This window comes from Artibeus jamaicensis, unplaced genomic scaffold (genome assembly GCF_021234435.1).
Source record: "Artibeus jamaicensis isolate MK-2021 breed Jamaican fruit bat unplaced genomic scaffold, CSHL_Jam_final scaffold_1283, whole genome shotgun sequence".
NCBI lineage: Eukaryota > Metazoa > Chordata > Mammalia > Chiroptera > Phyllostomidae > Artibeus > Artibeus jamaicensis.
In genome coordinates this window covers 15,942,544-15,962,427 of record NW_026522028.1, presented here as the reverse complement: position 1 = coordinate 15,962,427, position 19,884 = coordinate 15,942,544, and the positions used below count along the sequence as shown (strand labels likewise).

General features: G+C 39.2%; 1 protein-coding gene and 1 long non-coding RNA gene across 8 annotated transcripts in view; one reads left to right on the top strand and one right to left on the bottom strand.

Moving 5' to 3' along the window:
* Nucleotides 1-19,884, top strand: part of LOC128625957 (uncharacterized) — a 127,376-nt gene that overhangs the window by 19,327 nt on the left and 88,165 nt on the right. The window lies entirely within an intron of this gene.
* Nucleotides 1-19,884, bottom strand: part of ADGRG2 (adhesion G protein-coupled receptor G2) — a 123,599-nt gene that overhangs the window by 15,550 nt on the left and 88,165 nt on the right. For all 7 annotated transcript variants that reach the window (XM_037157547.2, XM_037157549.2, XM_037157548.2 and 4 more), the window contains 15 exons: nucleotides 16,716-16,771; nucleotides 15,833-15,888; nucleotides 13,239-13,278; nucleotides 12,753-12,790; nucleotides 11,396-11,490; nucleotides 10,799-10,865; nucleotides 9,940-10,310; nucleotides 6,994-7,165; nucleotides 6,654-6,810; nucleotides 5,604-5,747; nucleotides 4,818-4,940; nucleotides 4,212-4,257; nucleotides 3,984-4,087; nucleotides 3,085-3,206; nucleotides 485-753 (listed from right to left, as the gene is read on the bottom strand). In XM_037157547.2, the coding sequence (XP_037013442.2) occupies nucleotides 485-753; nucleotides 3,085-3,206; nucleotides 3,984-4,087; nucleotides 4,212-4,257; nucleotides 4,818-4,940; nucleotides 5,604-5,747; nucleotides 6,654-6,810; nucleotides 6,994-7,165; nucleotides 9,940-10,310; nucleotides 10,799-10,865; nucleotides 11,396-11,490; nucleotides 12,753-12,790; nucleotides 13,239-13,278; nucleotides 15,833-15,888; nucleotides 16,716-16,771 (1,860 nt within the window). The remainder of the gene's footprint in view (nucleotides 1-484; nucleotides 754-3,084; nucleotides 3,207-3,983; nucleotides 4,088-4,211; nucleotides 4,258-4,817; nucleotides 4,941-5,603; nucleotides 5,748-6,653; nucleotides 6,811-6,993; nucleotides 7,166-9,939; nucleotides 10,311-10,798; nucleotides 10,866-11,395; nucleotides 11,491-12,752; nucleotides 12,791-13,238; nucleotides 13,279-15,832; nucleotides 15,889-16,715; nucleotides 16,772-19,884) is intronic.

Sequence of the window (19,884 nt, the reverse complement as noted above, 5' to 3'; positions counted from 1 at the left end):
AGCACTGGAGGTACCAGCCTATTCCATGTCTCTGCCCCTCCTACCAGTCTCAATGTGGCTTTTTCTTTATATCCTCAACAGAAGATATAAAGAAGATGGCTCTGTTGAGCCATCCTCAACAGAAGTTAAGGACTTCTATTCAACTAGCATTCAGGTGGTTCTTAATGATGGCTGCTCTGTAGTTGTAATTTTGATGTGGTTGTGGGAGGAGGTGAGTACCACATTTACCTATGCCACCATCTTGACTGGGAAGCCCTCCTAAGAGTTTTATGTTCATATCTAGTCCAGGCAAAATATACAGGTGTTCTAGAAAGAGACTTGACAAGGTTGCTCTTTGGACAGTGTAACATATGAGGAAAATAAAGCTGTTTTATAAACCTGCCAAGTGTGACCTGTTTCGTCATTGTTTCTATGTAATTAAAAATCAAAACACTGGAGAAAAAGCAGAGAAAGCCAAGACACCGTGCAAACAAATTATACATACCCCAACCGATGATGCAGAATTTAAGGATGTATTTTCGGATGTAAGTATTAAACACTTTGACAAGGGCCAGATACATATGGAATGCTTCTAGGCCCATCCATGTAAATGAGACCAAGAGAAAATAATGCAAAAATGCAGCTGCTGAAATGCAGAGGGTTCGCATGTTATACAGAGCAACCCATGAGTCCAAGAGAAAAACCACATTCAGCAGGAGCAGAGCAGCACAAAGCTGGATGAGAATTTTGGAAGGGTAATCCCTCCGGATCTTTCTAAAAGGAAAGGACAAGAAAAGAATTAGCATCACATTCTCCTTACATGCCTGTATGAGTTTTAAGTAATTTATTCTTTGGTAAACATCTATAGTAGTCTCCTCTTATCCACAGGGAATATGTTCCAAGACCCCCAGTGGATACCTGAAACTGTAGATAGTGCCAAACCCAATAATATACTATGTTTTTTCCTATACCTACATACCTATGGTAAAATTTAATTTATAAATTAGGTACAGTAAGAGATGAACAAAAATAACGAATAAAATGGAACAATTATAACAATATAGTAATAAGTTATGTGAATGTGGCATCTCTCTTTCTTTATCCAGTAATTTTTATATTTTTCAGTCAAAACCTATTTCTGGATCTGTATAACCATCTCTCCTTGGCTTGGTGTCACTTGTTCCTTGCTGAAGTCTTCATACAATAGACTCAGTGCTTTCTGGTGCAACATTTGCCATCGGTTGTAACACACTTTCTGTTCATGTCTTCCCCCCACCAATTTAATGCCTTTTCTATCTTAAGTAAGCACTTATCATGCACTTGTGGCTATACTTTTTGCGATTTGAGATGAAACAATAAAAACTAGCACGAATAGCTTTTTTCTTCATAATTTCACAGATAGAAAATTAGTTCTTACTGTAGAACTTAGCAACCTCAGCAAATGATTTTTTTCTTGCCTTATTAAGTTGAGAACTTTTACCATTTCACTTAAAGGAAGCAAGCACTTTACAGCTTCTCTTTGTCATATCTGAATTGCCATCATCACTACTCTTGTGATGTGGAACCATTATTAAGTAAAATAAGAGTGACTTGAACACAAGCACTGTGATAACCAAGTCGGCTACTAAATGACTACTGGGCAGGTAGCATAAACAGCATGGATATACTGGACAAAGGGGTGATTCATGTCCTGGGTGGGATGAAGGAGTATGGTGTGAGAGTTCATCATGCTACTTACTTAGAACAGTGTGCAAGTTAAAACTTATGAATTGTTTATTTATTTTTGGAATTTTCCATTCAATATTTTTGGACCAGACTTGACTGGGTAACTGAAACTGTGGAGAGCAAAACCTTGGGTAAGGAGAGACTACTGCAGATGCATAAATTTCCTCTCTTTGAGTGCGTGTGTGTGTGTGTGTGTGTGTATGTGTGTGTGTGTGTGTATAGACATTAAAACAACAACAACAAAGGAAAAATCAGTGGAATCATATGGAAAATTTGTGTTTGTGTTTTTGTGAAACCTTTTACATGATGACTGTTGGCCCATTCTTTTAAACAGTTTATAGTGGAATCTACTCAGCACCCTTCCTTTTCTTCTAAACTACTTCTAGAAGCATTGCTGTTGCTTCTCATACAACAGGCTCCTATATTCAGACCTTCAAAACACAGCCAGATTTCCCTCTTATCTTATGTTATTAGTTAAAATGAGATCATGGAAAGAAGAGTTTAAACTATAGCTAAATGACACAGACATAGGAAAAATATAGCTAATTGATGACATGTACATGTTTATGTGTGTGAAATTAGATCTGGTGAAATCATTCTGAGTAATGGCTGGCCTTATGGTAATTTAGTCTCATTAATATTATTTTCAGAGTTCCACTAGAAGATCTGTAGTTACAGCTGGGCCTTAAGTTTGGCATTCAAAGTAAATGTGTGCATTTCTTGATCAGGGTCCAAAAGCTACATCTCAGAAGTTACATATTGTTTTATTTAGTTTAGTTGCCTGTTTCATTTTTTGCATTAGAATTTGTTGGAATTCCCCCCCAAAAAGAGACTAAAGGGACCTTTTTGTAAGCCAAGAAGGAGATGCTATTATTTGGAATGTCATTCTTGCTTTGACCTACAAAGCCACACTTGCCAAGTATCTGTATTTTTCAGTGAGGCTTTATATTCTTTATTCTTCTTTAACCTACATGTGTTAATGTATTTAATCTTTTCGCTTACTAGGTACAATTTAAGAAACATATTAAACATAGCTCTTATGCTATACATAGATCTATGATGTATTTCAAATTGTAAGCTGTTGGGTTTCAGGGTCTTCATCCATCTTCCATTTCACACTTAATGTCAACTAAGTACCAGACATCATTTTAGGGTACAAAGATGATTAAAGTACAGTACCTGCCTTCAGTGAGTACATAGACTAATGGAAAGAATCAAGTATATAAACCAAAAAGTCCCATGAGGTTTTACATATAGATGGCTCTACTAGATGGGTGTGCAGGATAAGGTAGGTTGAGGAACAAATTTAATTAATATGTTTTGGAAATAAAGGTGAACATATCCTATTATTCAAATTTCCATTTAGTTATGGATACTCACTCAAAGGCTATGTAGGTTACAAGAGTAACTGACAGAAAAATTGATGAAAGCCCACAACCAATATATGTGATAAACGTCAGAGCCATCATTTGAGTTGCTGGCAAGGATGTTCGAGATAGGTCCTAGAAAATAAAATATTGTTTTCAAGACCATATATTTTAAAATAAATAAGAGAGTAATGATTTACATTGATTGAGTGTTCTAAGTGCCAAACAATGGTTCATTTAACAAACCAACAAGATAGCCATAATTATTATCATTAGATAAACATAATGAAATTGAGGCCCAGAGTGGTTAAGTAATTTTTCCAAGGTCACACAGCTATTAAAGTAGAGAAGCCAGGATCCAAATTCAGGTCTGGCTGACTCCAAAGCCCATATACTTGATCACTGGAGAAACACCGGGATAGGAGTCTAAAGACTTGAATTTGGCTTCTGGATCTTTATTTCTTAGTTCCATGCCTGTGGACAATTAACTAACAAATAAAGCTTAATTCTCACTTCACTAAAATGACAATAACAATGCTCCTTTCTACCTATTTTGCAGGACTGTTGAGGATATTTAAATAAGACAATTTATTTAAATAAGATAATTTTAAATTACATTGTGAACTAAATAATTTATTACCCATTTTTAATCTGAATTCCCTGGTCCTCCTAGCTATTTAAATAAGTAAATGGAAATGTATAAATAGAATGGGAAAGAATATTTCTATGTTCAAATATTGTCCTTCAAGTGCATTTGCTTATTAGAAGGATACTTTCATTGTGGCCTATAAATTTGCCACAATATCATATCTGCTGATCTATCAAAGTCATCCAGCAGACGAGGCATCATGGTATGATGTCCAGCTACCCCTCAGACCCAGAATCTAAGGCCAGGTATTATGGGGATATTACCAGTAGGACGCCAAAGCTTGTAAGGTGGCTGCAGGTACAGATGGTTTCATTCAGCCTCCTGTGTTTGACAGAGCAGCCATCTGGTGACCAGCCTCCTCCGCCACCTGTTGGCATTGGGAAGAGTATCTGTTTCATCAGCAAGGTCATATCACCAGTGACTGCCCTTCCTCCCCTACGCCCCCTCTCCCACCTACTCAAAACTTTGAAAAAGGTATGATTGGAACCTACCATTTCTGCTTAAGTCCCAAAATACGCATCTTACTGTTAAGTCATCCTGCAGTAGAAAGATACATCACAAATAGTTAATTTATTGAACTGAAAAAGCCAAAAAGCAATTAGAAAAAATTCTTATTTAATTTTTAGAGATGTCTTATTTTATACTGGCCCCTAGAAGCAACTGAGTCTTATATAGGTCAGTACTTCTGAAACTCAGCAATTGTACATAGGAATCACCTTGAGGCTTATTAAAATGCACATTCTGATTCAGTGGGTCTGGGGTGGGGCCTAAGAGTGTATAGACCCCACTTTGAGTAGCAAGATCATAGATGATGCTCAATGTGAACAAAGATGTTTTCTCTTTGGAGGTGAGAATCGGGCCTGCAGCCACAGATTGAAATGCACTGAAATTCTGCAATTGACAAGAGCTTGCTTTTGCATTGTTCCTTCTTGGAAATTTGGTAGCCAGTCAGAGTTACTATATAATTCTAGCCTTATACACTGCCCTGCATCTTAAGGTTCCACTGGATTTCCTTTCTGCAACCCAAATAAAATCTTCAGCTATAGTTTACACAAGGTGTTTCTGGCCAGTTAACAGCCCAGGCAGGCCTCTCCCACCTGGCTTTGGTTGATGTGCTTTAATATAACCGTCACGTTTCTTGTCAAGTTCTTGACAGTCAGGTTCGAAACACTCGATGATATGACGTAGCTGATCAGAGAGAGGTTCTCCAGGGAAGCGTCCTAGCTCACCAAAGAATCAACAAGATGGCAAGGGAAAACAAAATGTTATTAGAGAGTTTTAGAGTGTGAAGGGACCCTGAAGGCTATTTAGTCCACATGTTTGTTTTACAACCTAGGTGAGAAATTGAGGGTCAGGGAGTAAAGTGACTTTTTCAAGGACCATAATTAGAAGCAGAGCTTCTTGCACTAAACAGTGCTCTAAATAGTGAGTTAAATTTTACAAATTGACACAATGGGAACTTCATAAATCCTAAAGGGGACATAACATTACGCCATTTAATATATGTGCTGCCAAAGTGAGCATGGCATGAAGCCATTTAAACTGTGTGTTCTTGAGCAAGTGACTTAACCTCTCTGTGCCTCCATGTCCTCATCTGTAAAATGGAAATAAGATTTTGATAGTTCCTTCCTCACAGAGTTGTTGAGAGGATTAGAGTTAACATTTCTAAGTGCTCAGGATAGTGCTCAGCATTGGTAAACATTAAGTATCAGTTATTGTTATGTATCATCACTAGCATCATTAGGTCCTGTGTAAAAATAAACTGCAGCTTTTCAGCTATTCTTTTGACTTACAGCAGGCATAAGATATGTGAAGATTAAAAGAATCATAAGTCCCCCACCCCAAGTAAAACCTAAACAAAAAGCAGTTGGAGGCAGCTTTACCTGAAACAGGGCAGGTGTTTCAAAAAAGTTGAACTGTACCCTGGAAGCTAGGTGTACATCATTAGCTGGTAAATTATTCATCAGCGATGAAGGCAGAGAAATAACACCAATATTGTCCTCAGGAGCCTCAGTTTCCAGAGAAACCTGAAAATCAAATAAAAATAATGAAAAATGTCTGAGGCTAGCATATTAGGAGTTAGAAAACACAACAACTAATTAAGATGGAAGATCATGTAGGAGCATTTATCTGTGGTATCTTTATGTATAATAAGTTCTTGTTTCTCTGACTGCTGCAAAATTATAGGGGATGTGTAATAGGAAGAGGAGGTCTTGGAGCAGGAAAGAAAACATTTTAAGTATACACATAAACAGTCAGGAAGTACAGGATATTATATGTCAGTTATATCTCAATAAAGTTGGGGTACAGGATAATTGCAGACCCCAGGGAGACCACAGCAGCAACACACCATCTTGGTGACTTATTAGGGCAAAGTCTTCAGAGACTCATATGTACTAAACTTGTAAAGGGAAGACTATAAAATTAAATCAAAAGGGAGGGCTTGGTTTTATTTGGGTGTCTCCAGCCCCAGTGCTTCTAACAGGTGGATAGAAAACAACTAGAAGCAGGACTGACAGTCAGTACCACTATTCACACCAGTGTATCATAACACATGTTAAGAGAATGGAATGGGTTGATAAGTAGCTGATGTCCCTGCTGTTTCTCAACTACCTAGATCTCTCTGCTTGACACTTCCCCCAACTCACCCCTTAAACTTCCACAATCCAGCTGCTAAGGGTTAACACTGGGCTGCAACAAGGACCTCTGAGATCCTGCTCCAGCCAAAACTAATGTCCTTTTTTTAAAAATTCTGTGGTGCATCATTGTTCTAGATGTTAAATATTTTGAATAGCACCCCTGACTGCAAGCAGTAATTGCCTCAATCACATACTCATATGTACATATATAAGACTCTATAAAATATCATATGATATATGATATTGTATATCATATACAAGAAAGGCCGTTTTCCACACTAAATTAGAATGTACCTGAAGATTTTCACCGTCTTGGGCAGCGAAGGTAGTTGTGTTGAAATTACTGGAATTCACTCTGATCACGGCCAGAGCCAAAGAGGGAGAGGTTAGACTTACAGTCTTGGTTGAAAAATTCAGCTGTAAGCCAATGTCATTCACTACTTTTAGCAATCTGTAAAGATAAGTGGCAGTTAAAATTCAACACTCCTACTTTGTTTTCCCCATTCTAAGCATAAAAGAGCATAGCAACTTAACAAATCATTATGAAACTCATGGTGGGAGAAAAAATACTTGGCTACAATTAATCATGTACAAGGCATTATTATCACTGTAGGGGCAGTTTGCTAAGTCATACCTTTGGGCCACAGGAGCCAGCAAGGCAGATGGGGAATGGAGGAGTTTGCTGACTTGGTTTATCATTTCTCCTGCAGTGCTAGGTTCCAAGCTGCCTAAGGACAGAGCTTCCTCCATCTCAGACACTTGGCTCTCAAGATCAGAAACACTGATACTGCTGGTGTGAACAATTTCTGTAACAGAGAGCCAAATCACTTTATGAACACATAATGAAAAAATCACTAACAAAGAAACATAGACTCTGTGATCTGGCAGACCCACTCCTAGGTATTTGCCCCAGGAAAATGAAAACATGTCTTAAGAAGACTTGTTCATGAATGTTTATAGCAGCCTTTTTCATGATAGTCCCAAACTGAAAACAACCCAAATGCCCATCAACTGCAGAATAGATAAACTATGGCCTATCCATACAACAGACTACATTATTCAGTGATAAAAAGGATGCACTACTAAAACATGCAACAACATAGATGGATCCTCAGTTCTCCAATGTATTGCATTGAGAAAAGCCAGACTCAGATGGCTATATGCTGTATGATTCTCTTCATATGACATTCTAGAAAAACCAAAAGTACAATATAGGAGAACAAAACAGATCAGTGGTGACCAGGGACCGGGCATAGTGGATAGGGGGTTGACTCCAAAGGTTTATGAGGAAGCCCTGGGAGTAGTGGAAATGTTATATATCGTGATAATTGTTGCATGACTGTGGGCGTTTATTCAACCTCATGGAACTATATAATTTTCATCCACTCATTAGAATTGTATGAATTTTACTGTGTGTAAATTATACTTAAAAAACCTAACTTAAATAATGTAAAAACACAGCATTATATTTAGTGTATATTCATATAAGCATAAATATACTTGTGTTTAACTTATATCATGCATACAGGATTTTATATGCATAATAGACGTGCTTTTTGTGGAAAAGAGAATATTATAAAATTAATAGCTGAACTACCAGCTATAAGCCTGATTTTTAGTACTTTTTTAAAAGATTTTATTTATTTATTTTAGAGACATGTGAAGGGAGGGAGAAAGAAAGGGGGCGAATACATCGGTTGGTTGCTTCTCACTTGCCCACGATGGGGGACCTAACCCACAACTGTCTCACAACCCAGGCATGTGCCCTGACCAGGAATAGAACTGGTGACCTTTTGATTCACAGGCTGGGGCTCAGTCAACTGAGCCACACCAGTTGGGGCTTTAGTAGTGTTTTAAATTGGGAAATAATGATACAAACCTAACAACAAACAGGTCTCTTAATTTGACCATTTAATATCCTATTTCTTATTTTGCATATTCCTTTCTAATCTTTATTCATGTGTTAATAACATACTGTTATAAACATAGGGTGAAAACTACTTGTTATTTTCTCCTCACTTAAGACTTGAGAAATGACCCCAAGATTCTGTCTAGCTGTTCTTATGTAGTTGTGTAATAGTCATTGTGTTATGTGAGTCATTGTGAGAATATCATATTTCAACATTCCTGTCCTGAGGAACCATTAAATTATATCCACTTTTTAGCTACCAGGTAATAACCCAACACATCTTTTATGCATATGTTACTTTGCTTCTGTTATCTCATTGCCTGAAACCCAAGCCTCAGGAACAGAAGCACAGATGCAAGAGGCTACCTTGCTGGCCCTTCCGTGTAGCCTGTGAGGTTGATTGTAAGGGTCAATGGGGATAGCTTTGGAAATGTGGGCATTAGCTCAGGCTAATGAATTTCAATTTTACTTTATTCTCTTTTTTTAAGATTTTATATATTTTTAGAGAGAGGGGAAGGGAGGGAAAGAAACATCAAAGTGAGAGAGATATATCAGTCGGTTGCCTCTTGCATGCCCCCAGCTGGGGACCTGGCCTGCAACCCAGGCATGTGCCCTAATTGGGAATTGAACCAGAGACCTTTAGGTTCACAGGCCGGCACTCAATCCACTGAGCCACACCAGCCAGGGCATCAGTTTTTCTTTACTCTTCATCAGCTAGTAAACCTTGTCTTGACTAGAGCCCCAGTGATTTTATTATTTGGCCTAAAATGTCCATATTTATTTAAAAATTACTAACAGAGAGCAGTGCAAATATGAAGAAAAATTAAGTCATTTGGCAGAAGCTCTAAATACCCTGGGGATGCTGACACTGTGGTGGAAGAGATGGGGACCACAACCTCAGCTCCAATCTCATGTCACCGAGAATCTGGCTTTGCCTCGAACCATCTTAATTCTAGAGGAGGACCTGCTTCTCAGTCACTGAATTGAAACTCTGGAGAGTATCCAGAATTCTTTCTGCTTCCTTCCTTCTTCCCTTTATCCTTTACCCCTAAACCTACTTTGTTTCTGGGGAGCCCTTTGCAGTTTGCATCGGCATTCTCATGGACACCATTGTTCTTAACCAAGTGCTGTTAGTGTGATTATTTTCATCTTCAAGTAGAGCAGGCTGAGTCAGTAGGAGCTAGATGACATATCCCAGCTCACACTGCCTGTGAGGGCCCATTCAGACCCGCACTCAGGCCTTCTGAATGTTTCTCCCCTCTTTATGGCTACGTTGGCTCAGTCCCAGCTATGTCACTCTGTGACTGATTTTCAGGAATGCCAGTTTTTAAAAAATTTTGTCTTGTCTAATTGGAGTTAATGTTTTTAACAGTTCAAAAGTTTTCAGTATATTGAAAACAGTGACCTAGGGACCTTTTGTAGGAGAAGGAAACCTTTAAATATCTCATCTTCATAAAAAGATCTATGCTTGCCTCTGAGCTATTTCTGCATTGTTGGTCAAAAGAATTACACTGAAATGCCTAAAAGAAAGCTCTTGAAATAAGTATACATTATAAAAAGAGAGACTCAATGTGATCTTATTACAGATATCTTGATTTGGCAGGCTGGTAGCTGCATTTCAGGTAGCAGAATTACAACAAATGTAGGAGCAACTTGGCTCCTCATATTTACCTGTCTCGTCAGAAGGTGTGCTGGTCATGATGACATTCACAGAGGCAGACGTGGTGGGAGAGGGAAGTGGCAGGGTATGGGAAATATCAGTTTTAAGAGTAGGGAAAGAGAGAGTTCTAGATTGGGGGAGCGTGTCAACGGTAGGGCTATAACCTATAGGAATTGAAGGCTGGAGAGAAGGCAGGTGAATCACCCCTGTTGGGTTCTGGGTGACAGGAGATGGATAATCTCGAGACTCAGATAAGGAGAAGGCACTGGAGTCCCGGGAAGAAATGGTAGCCTGAGGAACAACTTGGATGGAATTGCCAGAAGAAAATGGTGGGTCACTTGTATAACCATCAGCAAGACATGTAATTGGATCCTGCAAGTCACTAAAGGAAAGAATCAGAGAGATGTACATGAGACACAAATGACCTACAAAGAGGTGAATCTCCTCTGGCAACCATTTGACAACACTCAAAGCCTAGGCATGACATCGCCATCTCTGAGTCTAAGAGGAAGGCATCAGTGTTTTAAACTTCCAGGATGATCCCAATGTGCAGCTGGGCCTGAGAACCACTGCTCTGTGGTCTAGACCCCTGCTACTTGAAGTGGAACCCATGAACCAGCAGCATTAGCTTCACTGGGGAGCCTGTTAGAAATACAGAATCTTCGGCCCTGCCCAGACCTACTGGATCACAATATACATTTTAACAAGACCCTAATTGATTGATATTTGCAGTAACACTTGAGAAGTGCTGAAATTGAAAGCCCTTACTCATTGTTAGAATTCCAAAATCCCTTAGTGAATGTGGTGATTAAATGTTAATAGTTTTTTTTGTTTTTTTTTAGGAAAAGGGTCAGCATGTTTGCTACATACCACTGCAGTTTTTCTAATTCTTCTGGGGAGGAAGGGCAGGATATTCTGATGGAACAGTAGCACTGTTCTGGAGGAGACAAAGGGAAAGAAAAAAGAAAATGCATGATTAAGAATAAGTCAAAACAGAAGCTCAAATCCATCAAGTATTTTGATTCTTACATTGACTGAATTTTAAAGAACATTTGTTTAAAACAGGTGATAAAATAAATTGGATGCCATTATATTGACACTTACATATACATAGTAGGTACTCAAAAATATTTAGTGAATAATTTTGGGGGGTTATATGCACACAATATCAATTGCTCTTTAGCAACTCCTAAGAGGAATTCAGAAGTAAAGAGATCCCAGCCACAAGTGATTGAACACTCCAAATAAATCTTTCTCAACAGGGCTTATCATGTTTTCAAATGCAGTCTACTGAAATTTTATTAAGAAAGCAGGAAAAATCATCTTTTAGAACTTCCTAAAAATAGCCCAAGGACAAAAGAGTCCAAACAGAAAGCTGTAACATATGTCAATTTATTATATTTTCCATTTTAAAAAAGAATACATCAAAGCCACATGAACATGAATACAGCAACAGAGACAACTTACCCATGAGGTGAATCTTCCCTGTACTAAAAGGCAGCATCTCAGCACATATGTTCCTTGTCTTATTCAGTTTTATTGTGAATGTACAATTTAATGTGCTATAAAGAGAAATATATACAACCAGAATGTTACTAAATTGAAAACCTACCTACATATTTGTAATTTGTCATTGCTTTTTCAAACTTAGTGTGAGGAAAGGAGAGAATGACACTGTTAACTTGCAGTTTCACCCTACGAGCTTGTAAACACCCACCTACTATGGTCTGAACTTAATCCAAAAGACTTTATAGAACAAGAAATTTATAGAGGTTTACATTCACAGAGGTTGCAAACCACAGACCCTCTAACCACACAAGGCTGCTGATTGATTTTACCTGCCTGCACAATGAACAGGTAGGGGTGAAACGTGGCTGCAAAGACAAGCATCTTGAGATCTAGAGTCTTACCCCCAGCTGGCTATTTGCCTGGCAGCCATAGGCATTTGAGTTTCCATTATAGGAGCCCTTTCAAATACTAGCCTAGATGAATATTAAGGTCTTTTAAATCCAAAATCTCTCTGGCGATCCCATCTAGATTATCAGATAACTAGGAATTTAAGACATTCTTTTTCTTTCTCCTTTAGTCTTGGTTTAGGTGCAAAAATATTAATATTGCAAAGAACAAAAAGGTAAGTGAAATGAACTTATAGTGGATACATACAGTGGATAGGGATTTGATGTACAGTTTCATAGAAGACTTGCCATTATTTGTACCAATGATCAGTTTGATGAGTAGAAACTGTTATGTTAGGACTTTTACTCTCACAGAATGCTCAAGGTTCAGATAGTGAGATTATTGACCTATAAGCCATTGGTTTATGCAGCCTGGACAACCAGTGGACACATTTAAGATGATCATCTGTGTAACCTCAGATAATTGTTGGGCAATCTCTGGTTCACCTTTGCATGCACTTTTTCATTTCTTCTTTTTCTTTGTAATCTTTTCCTTCCCTCTCCTTCTTCTCCCATGTTCCAAAATTTGTTCCTTCTTTACTGTCTTTCACTCTGACCGGACCACTGTAAGCCATTTGTTGGTCTTATTGGTGGCCTTTGGGGCTAAGGACACTGATGATCCTTGGCCTCATAGAACCAGAGGCCAACAGCCTGACACTACCTACCCCTCTGTGCCTCATGAAGAAATGAGAAAATGGTTGCGAGAGATTGAAGAGTATTTGAAAGAATAAAAATTCATATATCCAAAATATCATTAATATGTATTTATTTCAGAAGAATGCCTTTGACTTTGCAAAGTAAGACTCTTCAATACTTTATTTCTCATCAGTAGAGAAATAATATTTATAAAAGTATTAAAAATAACTGACCTTTGAGCTTCTGCTGTAGCACACATTATAAAATAAGTCTGAAACAAACAAAGTATACATATAGATATGTTATTTTGACAGTTGAAAGTATCAGAGAAGACAATCTGGACTAATCACAGCATCAGTGAATCTTAGAGCCACAAGAACCCCTAGGATGGTCCAATTCACAATCCTACGAGATTCCTGACATAACAAAGCTATTCAGGCCATACAGGCTTTGCTTAGATTCCTCTAGTGTCAGGGAGCTCATTCTCCTGAGGCCCTTGTTTTAAGAAACTTTAAGTTTTACATGAAGAAAAATCTATCTCCTTGTAACATCCATCCATTATATCTAGTTTTGATTTTTGGAGTAACGGAACCAGTCCATTCACTCTTTTATATTACAGATTCAGGGGAATTTGAATACCTATCTCCCCAGGAATGCAGAACTCCATGCTTTTCCCCAAACATCAATATTAAACAAGGTACAGGGTGTACAATAATTACCTCACTTAGGGTTTGCAGGGTTTTGTTGAGCTCTGTTCGTCTGTTAATGAGAGAAATTGACATGAAGAAGACCATTGCTGATACTAAATTCAAAACAAGTTAGATTTTTAGCAAATACATTAAGCATATAGTATTTATTGCTTGCAGTGTTCACTTTGAAGAAACACTGGGTATAATAAGAGATTCCTACGTGGGAAAAAAATAAATTACTTATATGACAAGGGAAATTGACCAGACAGAAGCTGTATTGGTACTAGCTAACAGTTGCAAGATAGAAATAATGGTTGAACAATCTTGTTATTCATTAGGCTACTGTATCTCTAAGGCAACTTCAGGCAGAAGGCCAGAGGAGCTGGCTGGCCTGAGGCAAGATTTCTGAGACAGGCCAGCCAGTCACCCTGGAGGCCCTGGGCCTCTGATTTCTTCCTCATCCCCTCTCCAACTGACCCTGCCTGCCCTCTAGCACTCTCCAGCCCTGCCTTCCCCTCCCCACAACTCCTCTTTAGGAATTTCCCTCATTCCTCTCCTCTAATCTTACTCCAACAACACTTGTATTTCTTAAATGTGGCAGAGCTTCATGTGAGGTTAAGATGAAAGAAGTCTAGTTTAAAAATTCACTTTAAGGCAGTAGTTCTCAACCTGGGTCGACTCTGCCTCCCAAAGGACACCTGGCAATATCTAGACACATTTTTTTCCTTGTTGCAATTGGGGGTGGGGTGCTATTGGCATGTAATGGGTAGAGACCAGGGATTTGTTACACATCCTACTATGTACAGGACAATCCCACACAAGAAGAAACTATCAGACCCAAAATGTCAATAGTGCTAAGGTGGAGAAACTGTTCTCCAAGGAACTGGCACTAATTCTAGGTGGCTCCAGGGAAGGTCTGGAGGGAAGAAGGGAAGGATGGTGGCAATAGTAGTCAGTTAACTTTTTGATTTGGCAGGCGCCTCTCCTCCATAACTATGCTCAGAGGCAACCTTCTTTCTGGGTGTTTCCCTGGCCACTCCAGTCATGTCCAATCTGCTCTATATTCAGGTACTTAGAACATCCTTTGGTGCCCCGTTCATGTCACCTGCATCGTAGGAATCATACTGTAGTCTTATCATTTGTTCCCATCTTGCATCTTTCCTACCAGACTCCAAACTCCCTCAAATGACCTCATGCTGGAACCACCAGGGAAGCACTTAAGAATGCTCATGGTCCCCAAATACTGATTTAATTGGTATGGAGTGTGCCTGGGCATCAGTGTTTTTAAACATTCCTAAGTAATCTTAATATGCAGCCTAGTTTTCCATTTCAGAGAGTTGAGCTTATCATCATTTGTATCCCCGAGGCCCAGCGCATAGTAGGTGCTGAACAAATGCTTGGTAGCTTTAAATGAACTCATCTCTATTTCAACTCTAATAATTAAGATGAATTACAAGTATGCTAAGTTGTATTCTATTTGTAAATTTGTGGGTTTAAAAAATGTTTCTTATCACTATTATTACCCATCTAAAGTTTAAAATCCTTCTAGGACATTGATTAATTATTTCACATATGTACTTTGAATAGTTAGAAAAGCTAGATTTTCATCAGAAGGAGAGAAAAATGGGCACATAAAGGACATGAACAACACCTCAGCCCATTTCAGTTCTCACTATAACTTTTTGCCACTATAAACTCAGAAGAAATCTAGGAATATTTGATATCTACCAGGTGGAATCATGAATGATGTTCCTTTCTACCTAGGATGTTCAGCCTTTTGGCATCTCTGGGCCACACATTACATATGCAAACACTAATGAAAACAAAAAAAACTCATAATGTTTTAAGCAAATTTACAATTTTGTGTTCGGCCACATTTATAGCCATCCTGGGCCACAGGTTGGATGCCCCTGAGTCCTAGGCATTGCTGAATCATCAGAAGCAGCCAGGTCAAAATGCTAATTAAAGGGTGTGCCTTAAGAACAGTCTTGTTTTGTTTGCTTTGACCTAGGAAAGATTTTTCTCTTCAGTGTCATCACAGACACTCCCCAGAGCTCTTGAATTTGATTAAAAGTTTATAAAAACTTCATTTGAGAGGTAGTAGGAAAATTGAGTAAATGAATTTCATCTCTGATGCTGTTTCCCTGCCATGAGGGCAAAGACATGAAGTTTCCCCTCCCAGTGGACAGGGTGAGAATGTCCTGGCTTAGGCCAATGTGCTGGCCCACATTTTGATCTGTGTCTAACTGGGGACATCTATTTGTAAACTGAGGTGTAACAGACAAACACTTCTCTGTGGCTTTTCAATCACTGATGCTTCATGAAAGCATGAAGAAATGAAGTGTTACCTTGAACTCTTCTTTCAACCTTGCTGGCTACCAAATCATATTACTCAAATACTAATTCAAATAGAGGTAATTTCATAGCATCAACAAGAACAGCCTCACAAGGATATTAAGTGGTGACAAGTGATTATGGTTATAGTTTGCAGAGAACTCAAGAGCCACTTCTCTATAACCTTTAGGTCTCTTTCCTATTCTCAGTTTCCAAAAGCAAAGATAGCTCATTAAATATCTTTTTATAGTTGATGCCTTAAGTTTTAAATCAAACAATAGATTACTCACTTTAATTCACTTAGAGACAGGACTCCAGTTAAGGTGCCATTAGCCATATTTTGATTCTGTTAGGAACACAAAATCATTAAGAATACAACAAATATTCATTTTTTAAAATACTCTCTAACAAGAACTTGTTCTTTAGTTTTGTCAGCCACCTAAAGAACTGCTCCCTAAATACTGAATACTAACTGCAAACAGTCAAATCCATATAGACCGAGCCAGTTTTTGTTTTCTTTTAAAAATATTATGAATCGACAATTGCGATGTGCTAATTTCTGTCTTTTGTTATTCCATTCTGTCTTTTATTACTACCCCCAAGAAACCCTATTAAAGCTCTCTACATGAAAGGTCCCAGATTCAAGTAAAAGACCCCAATGTAAAAAGGGAAACTTGATAGCAGTCATCACTGCATTTCTTGAACCTAGCTCACTGCTTGGCACATAGTAGGTACTCAGTAAATATTCACTGAATGAACAGACCATGTGTAACTGGGATCTCCTGACCCAACCTATGTTATGGAAGGCTGATACTACTATATCTGAAACCCTCATAGGGTGAAGAGGATCAATTTCAGAAGACTGACTCAATATATACATCTTCTTGATAGGAGTTTCTAATATAATTTTACATTTTGACTGGTAATAGAATTACATCATATAAAAATTCAGCAGCAAACATAGTGAAAACTAAAATATAATTATTAATGAAATACCATGATTATTATAAAGTCAAGCCCTCTTAGCTAGGGAGTTAAAAACTAAATTTATTTAAATTTGCTCATAAAAGTAAATAAATATTCCAAATATCATAAATCTGAGCCTTAAACAAATCCTTGACCACACATGAATTCATTTTTTATGATTGTAATAAGAAAATCTTTAAAACCCACCTGAGTAAGATTGCTTTCTTCATCATAGTGAAACATTATCTCAACTCTAAAAAATGCTAAAAATAAATTTTTAAAAAGAAAATTAAGACTTGAATCTGTAGAGATCAAGTATTAATATAACATAAAAAGATTATCAAATTACTTTATAAACAAAGTTTCATCAAATGCTTTGCTGTTATTCACATTTACTCTTTCCTATGAGAACTGCTGGCCACCTCCTGGGCTGCTCCTCGGTACACCACTATCCCAGGTCTGCCTTGCTGGTTCAGCCCTCATCCCTGGAGTCACCACCTCTGTTGCCTCTGCTCCCAATCCTGTTCTCTTCTGGTGTGGAGTCCCAGGAGCATTGCGTGGGCACTGGGCATGCACACATGGGCAGCCGTGCCAGAGCCTGAGGGGCAGCTATGGTGCTGAGCTTCACCAGGCTGCCGTGTGCCATGCTGGGCACCATCATGACTGTACAGGTGCCCTCCATCATCAAGCAGTGGGTCTGCAAAAATGTTCACATTGACCCGAGTAGCCTGTCCTTTGGCAAGTGGAAGGAGATCCAAGTCCCTTTTCTACCTCTCCATCTACTTCTTCAATATCCTCAACCACAATGAGATCCTTCAGGACAAGAAGCCACAGGTGTGGGAGCACTGTCCATACATGTACAGTGAGTTCTGGCACAAAGGCAATATCGCCTTCAGTGACAATAGTACAGTATCTTTCCCTGAGTACTGCAACTTCCAATTCCAGTGACAAATCTAGCGGCTTGGAGAGCAACCACATCATCATGCCCAGTGTCCTGGTGCTGAACACAGGAGTGATTATGCTGACCTCGTCCTGGCAAAAGCAGTGCTGGGCCTCCACCCCAACAAGAAAGAATATTTCCTGTTCCTGGACATCCACCCAGTCACAAGAATCCTCATAAGCTGTTCTGTGAAGCTTTAGCTCAGCTTCTCATCAAGACTGTCAAAGGCATCAGACAAACCCCAAAGATTGAGCCAGTGGTCCTGCCACTGATATGGTTTGTGGGGGAGAAATGCTATTTATTTTGGAGTAGTAAAAAGGGCTAAAGGGATGAGGAGGCCATGCATGCCTGTTCTGAATGCCTGATAACATCAGCTCCCAAGGGGACTGTTCTGCATGAAGCAAGACTGTAGGGTCCTGGAGATGCCGAGAGCCAGCCTACCCAGCCACTCAGCCAGACTGGCTATACCTTGCTTCTTCAGGACTTTCTCAGCAAATAGCCAGCCAGTCGCAAAGTTTGAGCCTTCCAGTTACCATACATGTGTGTCTGTGCATTGCTCACAACCCCAACACATGTATGCATATGTGTGTGCAGGTCTACACAGACATACTCAGGGATGGAGATGTGTGTGTGTGTGTACGCATCAAAGACAGGCTTGCCAACAGGGACTGTTCAGGAACCTTCTCTCCAAGGCACTCACAGGTGCTGTGGGCACTGGGTCCTCTCCTCCCTGGGGTGAGCCCGTTCAACTATTGGGCCACTTCTCCCAGTTGCTCTCTCCATCAGTTTGGACACACTGCAGCCCCCACATGGTCACTTACCCAGCAGGACAGGGCTTTTACTCCAAAGGGCTGGCCACTGTCCTGATACCCAGCCCAGGAGTGCAGACTTCTTGTGTCAAAGTCAGGTGGGCAGGGTCTAGCTGAGACCCAGAGCTTTGCCCTCTATGCACCCATCTGGACTGAGGGGACAGCTCCTTCACACAGACCTCAGAAAGCAGGGTGAGTGAGAGATGCCCTGTATGGCTGTCCTGTCTCCTCACCCACTACAGGACTTTGATCTCTCTGAAGTCTACACAGCACTGGATTTGGGTGTCTGGGGCCCCTTTCCTCCAGCTAAACTGACATCATCCTGCATAGCGAACCAGCTACTCCCTGGCTAGGTTAGCAGGAGGCTCTGCCCTGAGCTGCCCCCCATAACGGCCCTCATCTTTTAGGTGCCGGGCCAGAGATGGAGAGATCTGAGTTCTGTCAACCTGGGTCAAGTGGGAGACCTGTCTACCTGTAGCTTCTGGTCTGTGGGGTAAATCTCTGTCTCTTTTCTACTAGAAGAATAAGTGAGTTTTATCCTTTTTTAGAAAATAATTCACCACTGAAGTAATAAACCTTTTTAAAAAGTGACGAATACCATATGATCTCACCTATAAGAGGAATCTAATGAACAAAATAGAAGTACAGGCACAGAAACATGGAACAGACTGACAGTGACCAGAGGGGAGGTAGGAGATAATGGTGGAAAGAAGGGGAAGGGACTAAAGAGCATGTATGAATGACCCATGAACATGGACTACAGGATGGGAATTGACTATGGGAGTGGGGGTGGGATAGGCAGAGCAGGACAAAGGGGAAAAATTGGGACAACTGTAATAGAGTAACAATTTAAAAAAATTATCTCTACATTCTTATTATTAAAACTTTGTTTACTTTAAAGATGCTAACTGGGGGAACCATGACTCTAAAGTTAATATTTTTCAAAAAATCTCTTAAAGTTGTTATAATTGCAGTTCCATACATAAGGGAAGAAGGGAAAAGCATTTCTCAGTTTAGCAACCATATTGAATTCCATTTACTCCTTGTTGGTTTTTTTGTTTGTTTGTTTTTCTCTTAAAAAAAATACAGCTACCAAATTCAGTATCTTTCCCAGGAACAAAGTTGGGATCTTGCTTTGAAACCTTAAGAGGGTGCAAAGCAAATCCTTTCTTCAGTTAAAGAACTCATTGGGACTTTCATTCCAGAAATGCCAGAAAACCCTGTTCTTAAATGCTCACTTTGGGTAACACTGAAGTCAATTTCAGTCAACCTATTTCCTGCAGGGTATATTGGAGGGGCTATGCCTCTATCTAGAAACAAATAAAATAGAGACCCCTTAACAGAAGTACATTGTATGTACTTCATAATCTAGAGACAAAAACTTGGCCTCTTGAACAAAAGGATAAGGATGTCATATAAACTAGAGTTGGGCTCAGTCAATTTTTTTGTGTGAAATATCAGACATATAGTAAATACTTGGCGTTTTGTGGGTCATATGGTCTTTGTTGAAACCACTCAAATTTGTGGTTGTACAAAAGCAGCCACAGACAATATGTAAATGAATAGACATGGCTGTATGCCAATAAAACTTACAAAAACAGAAAACAATATATATTTGGACTCTGGG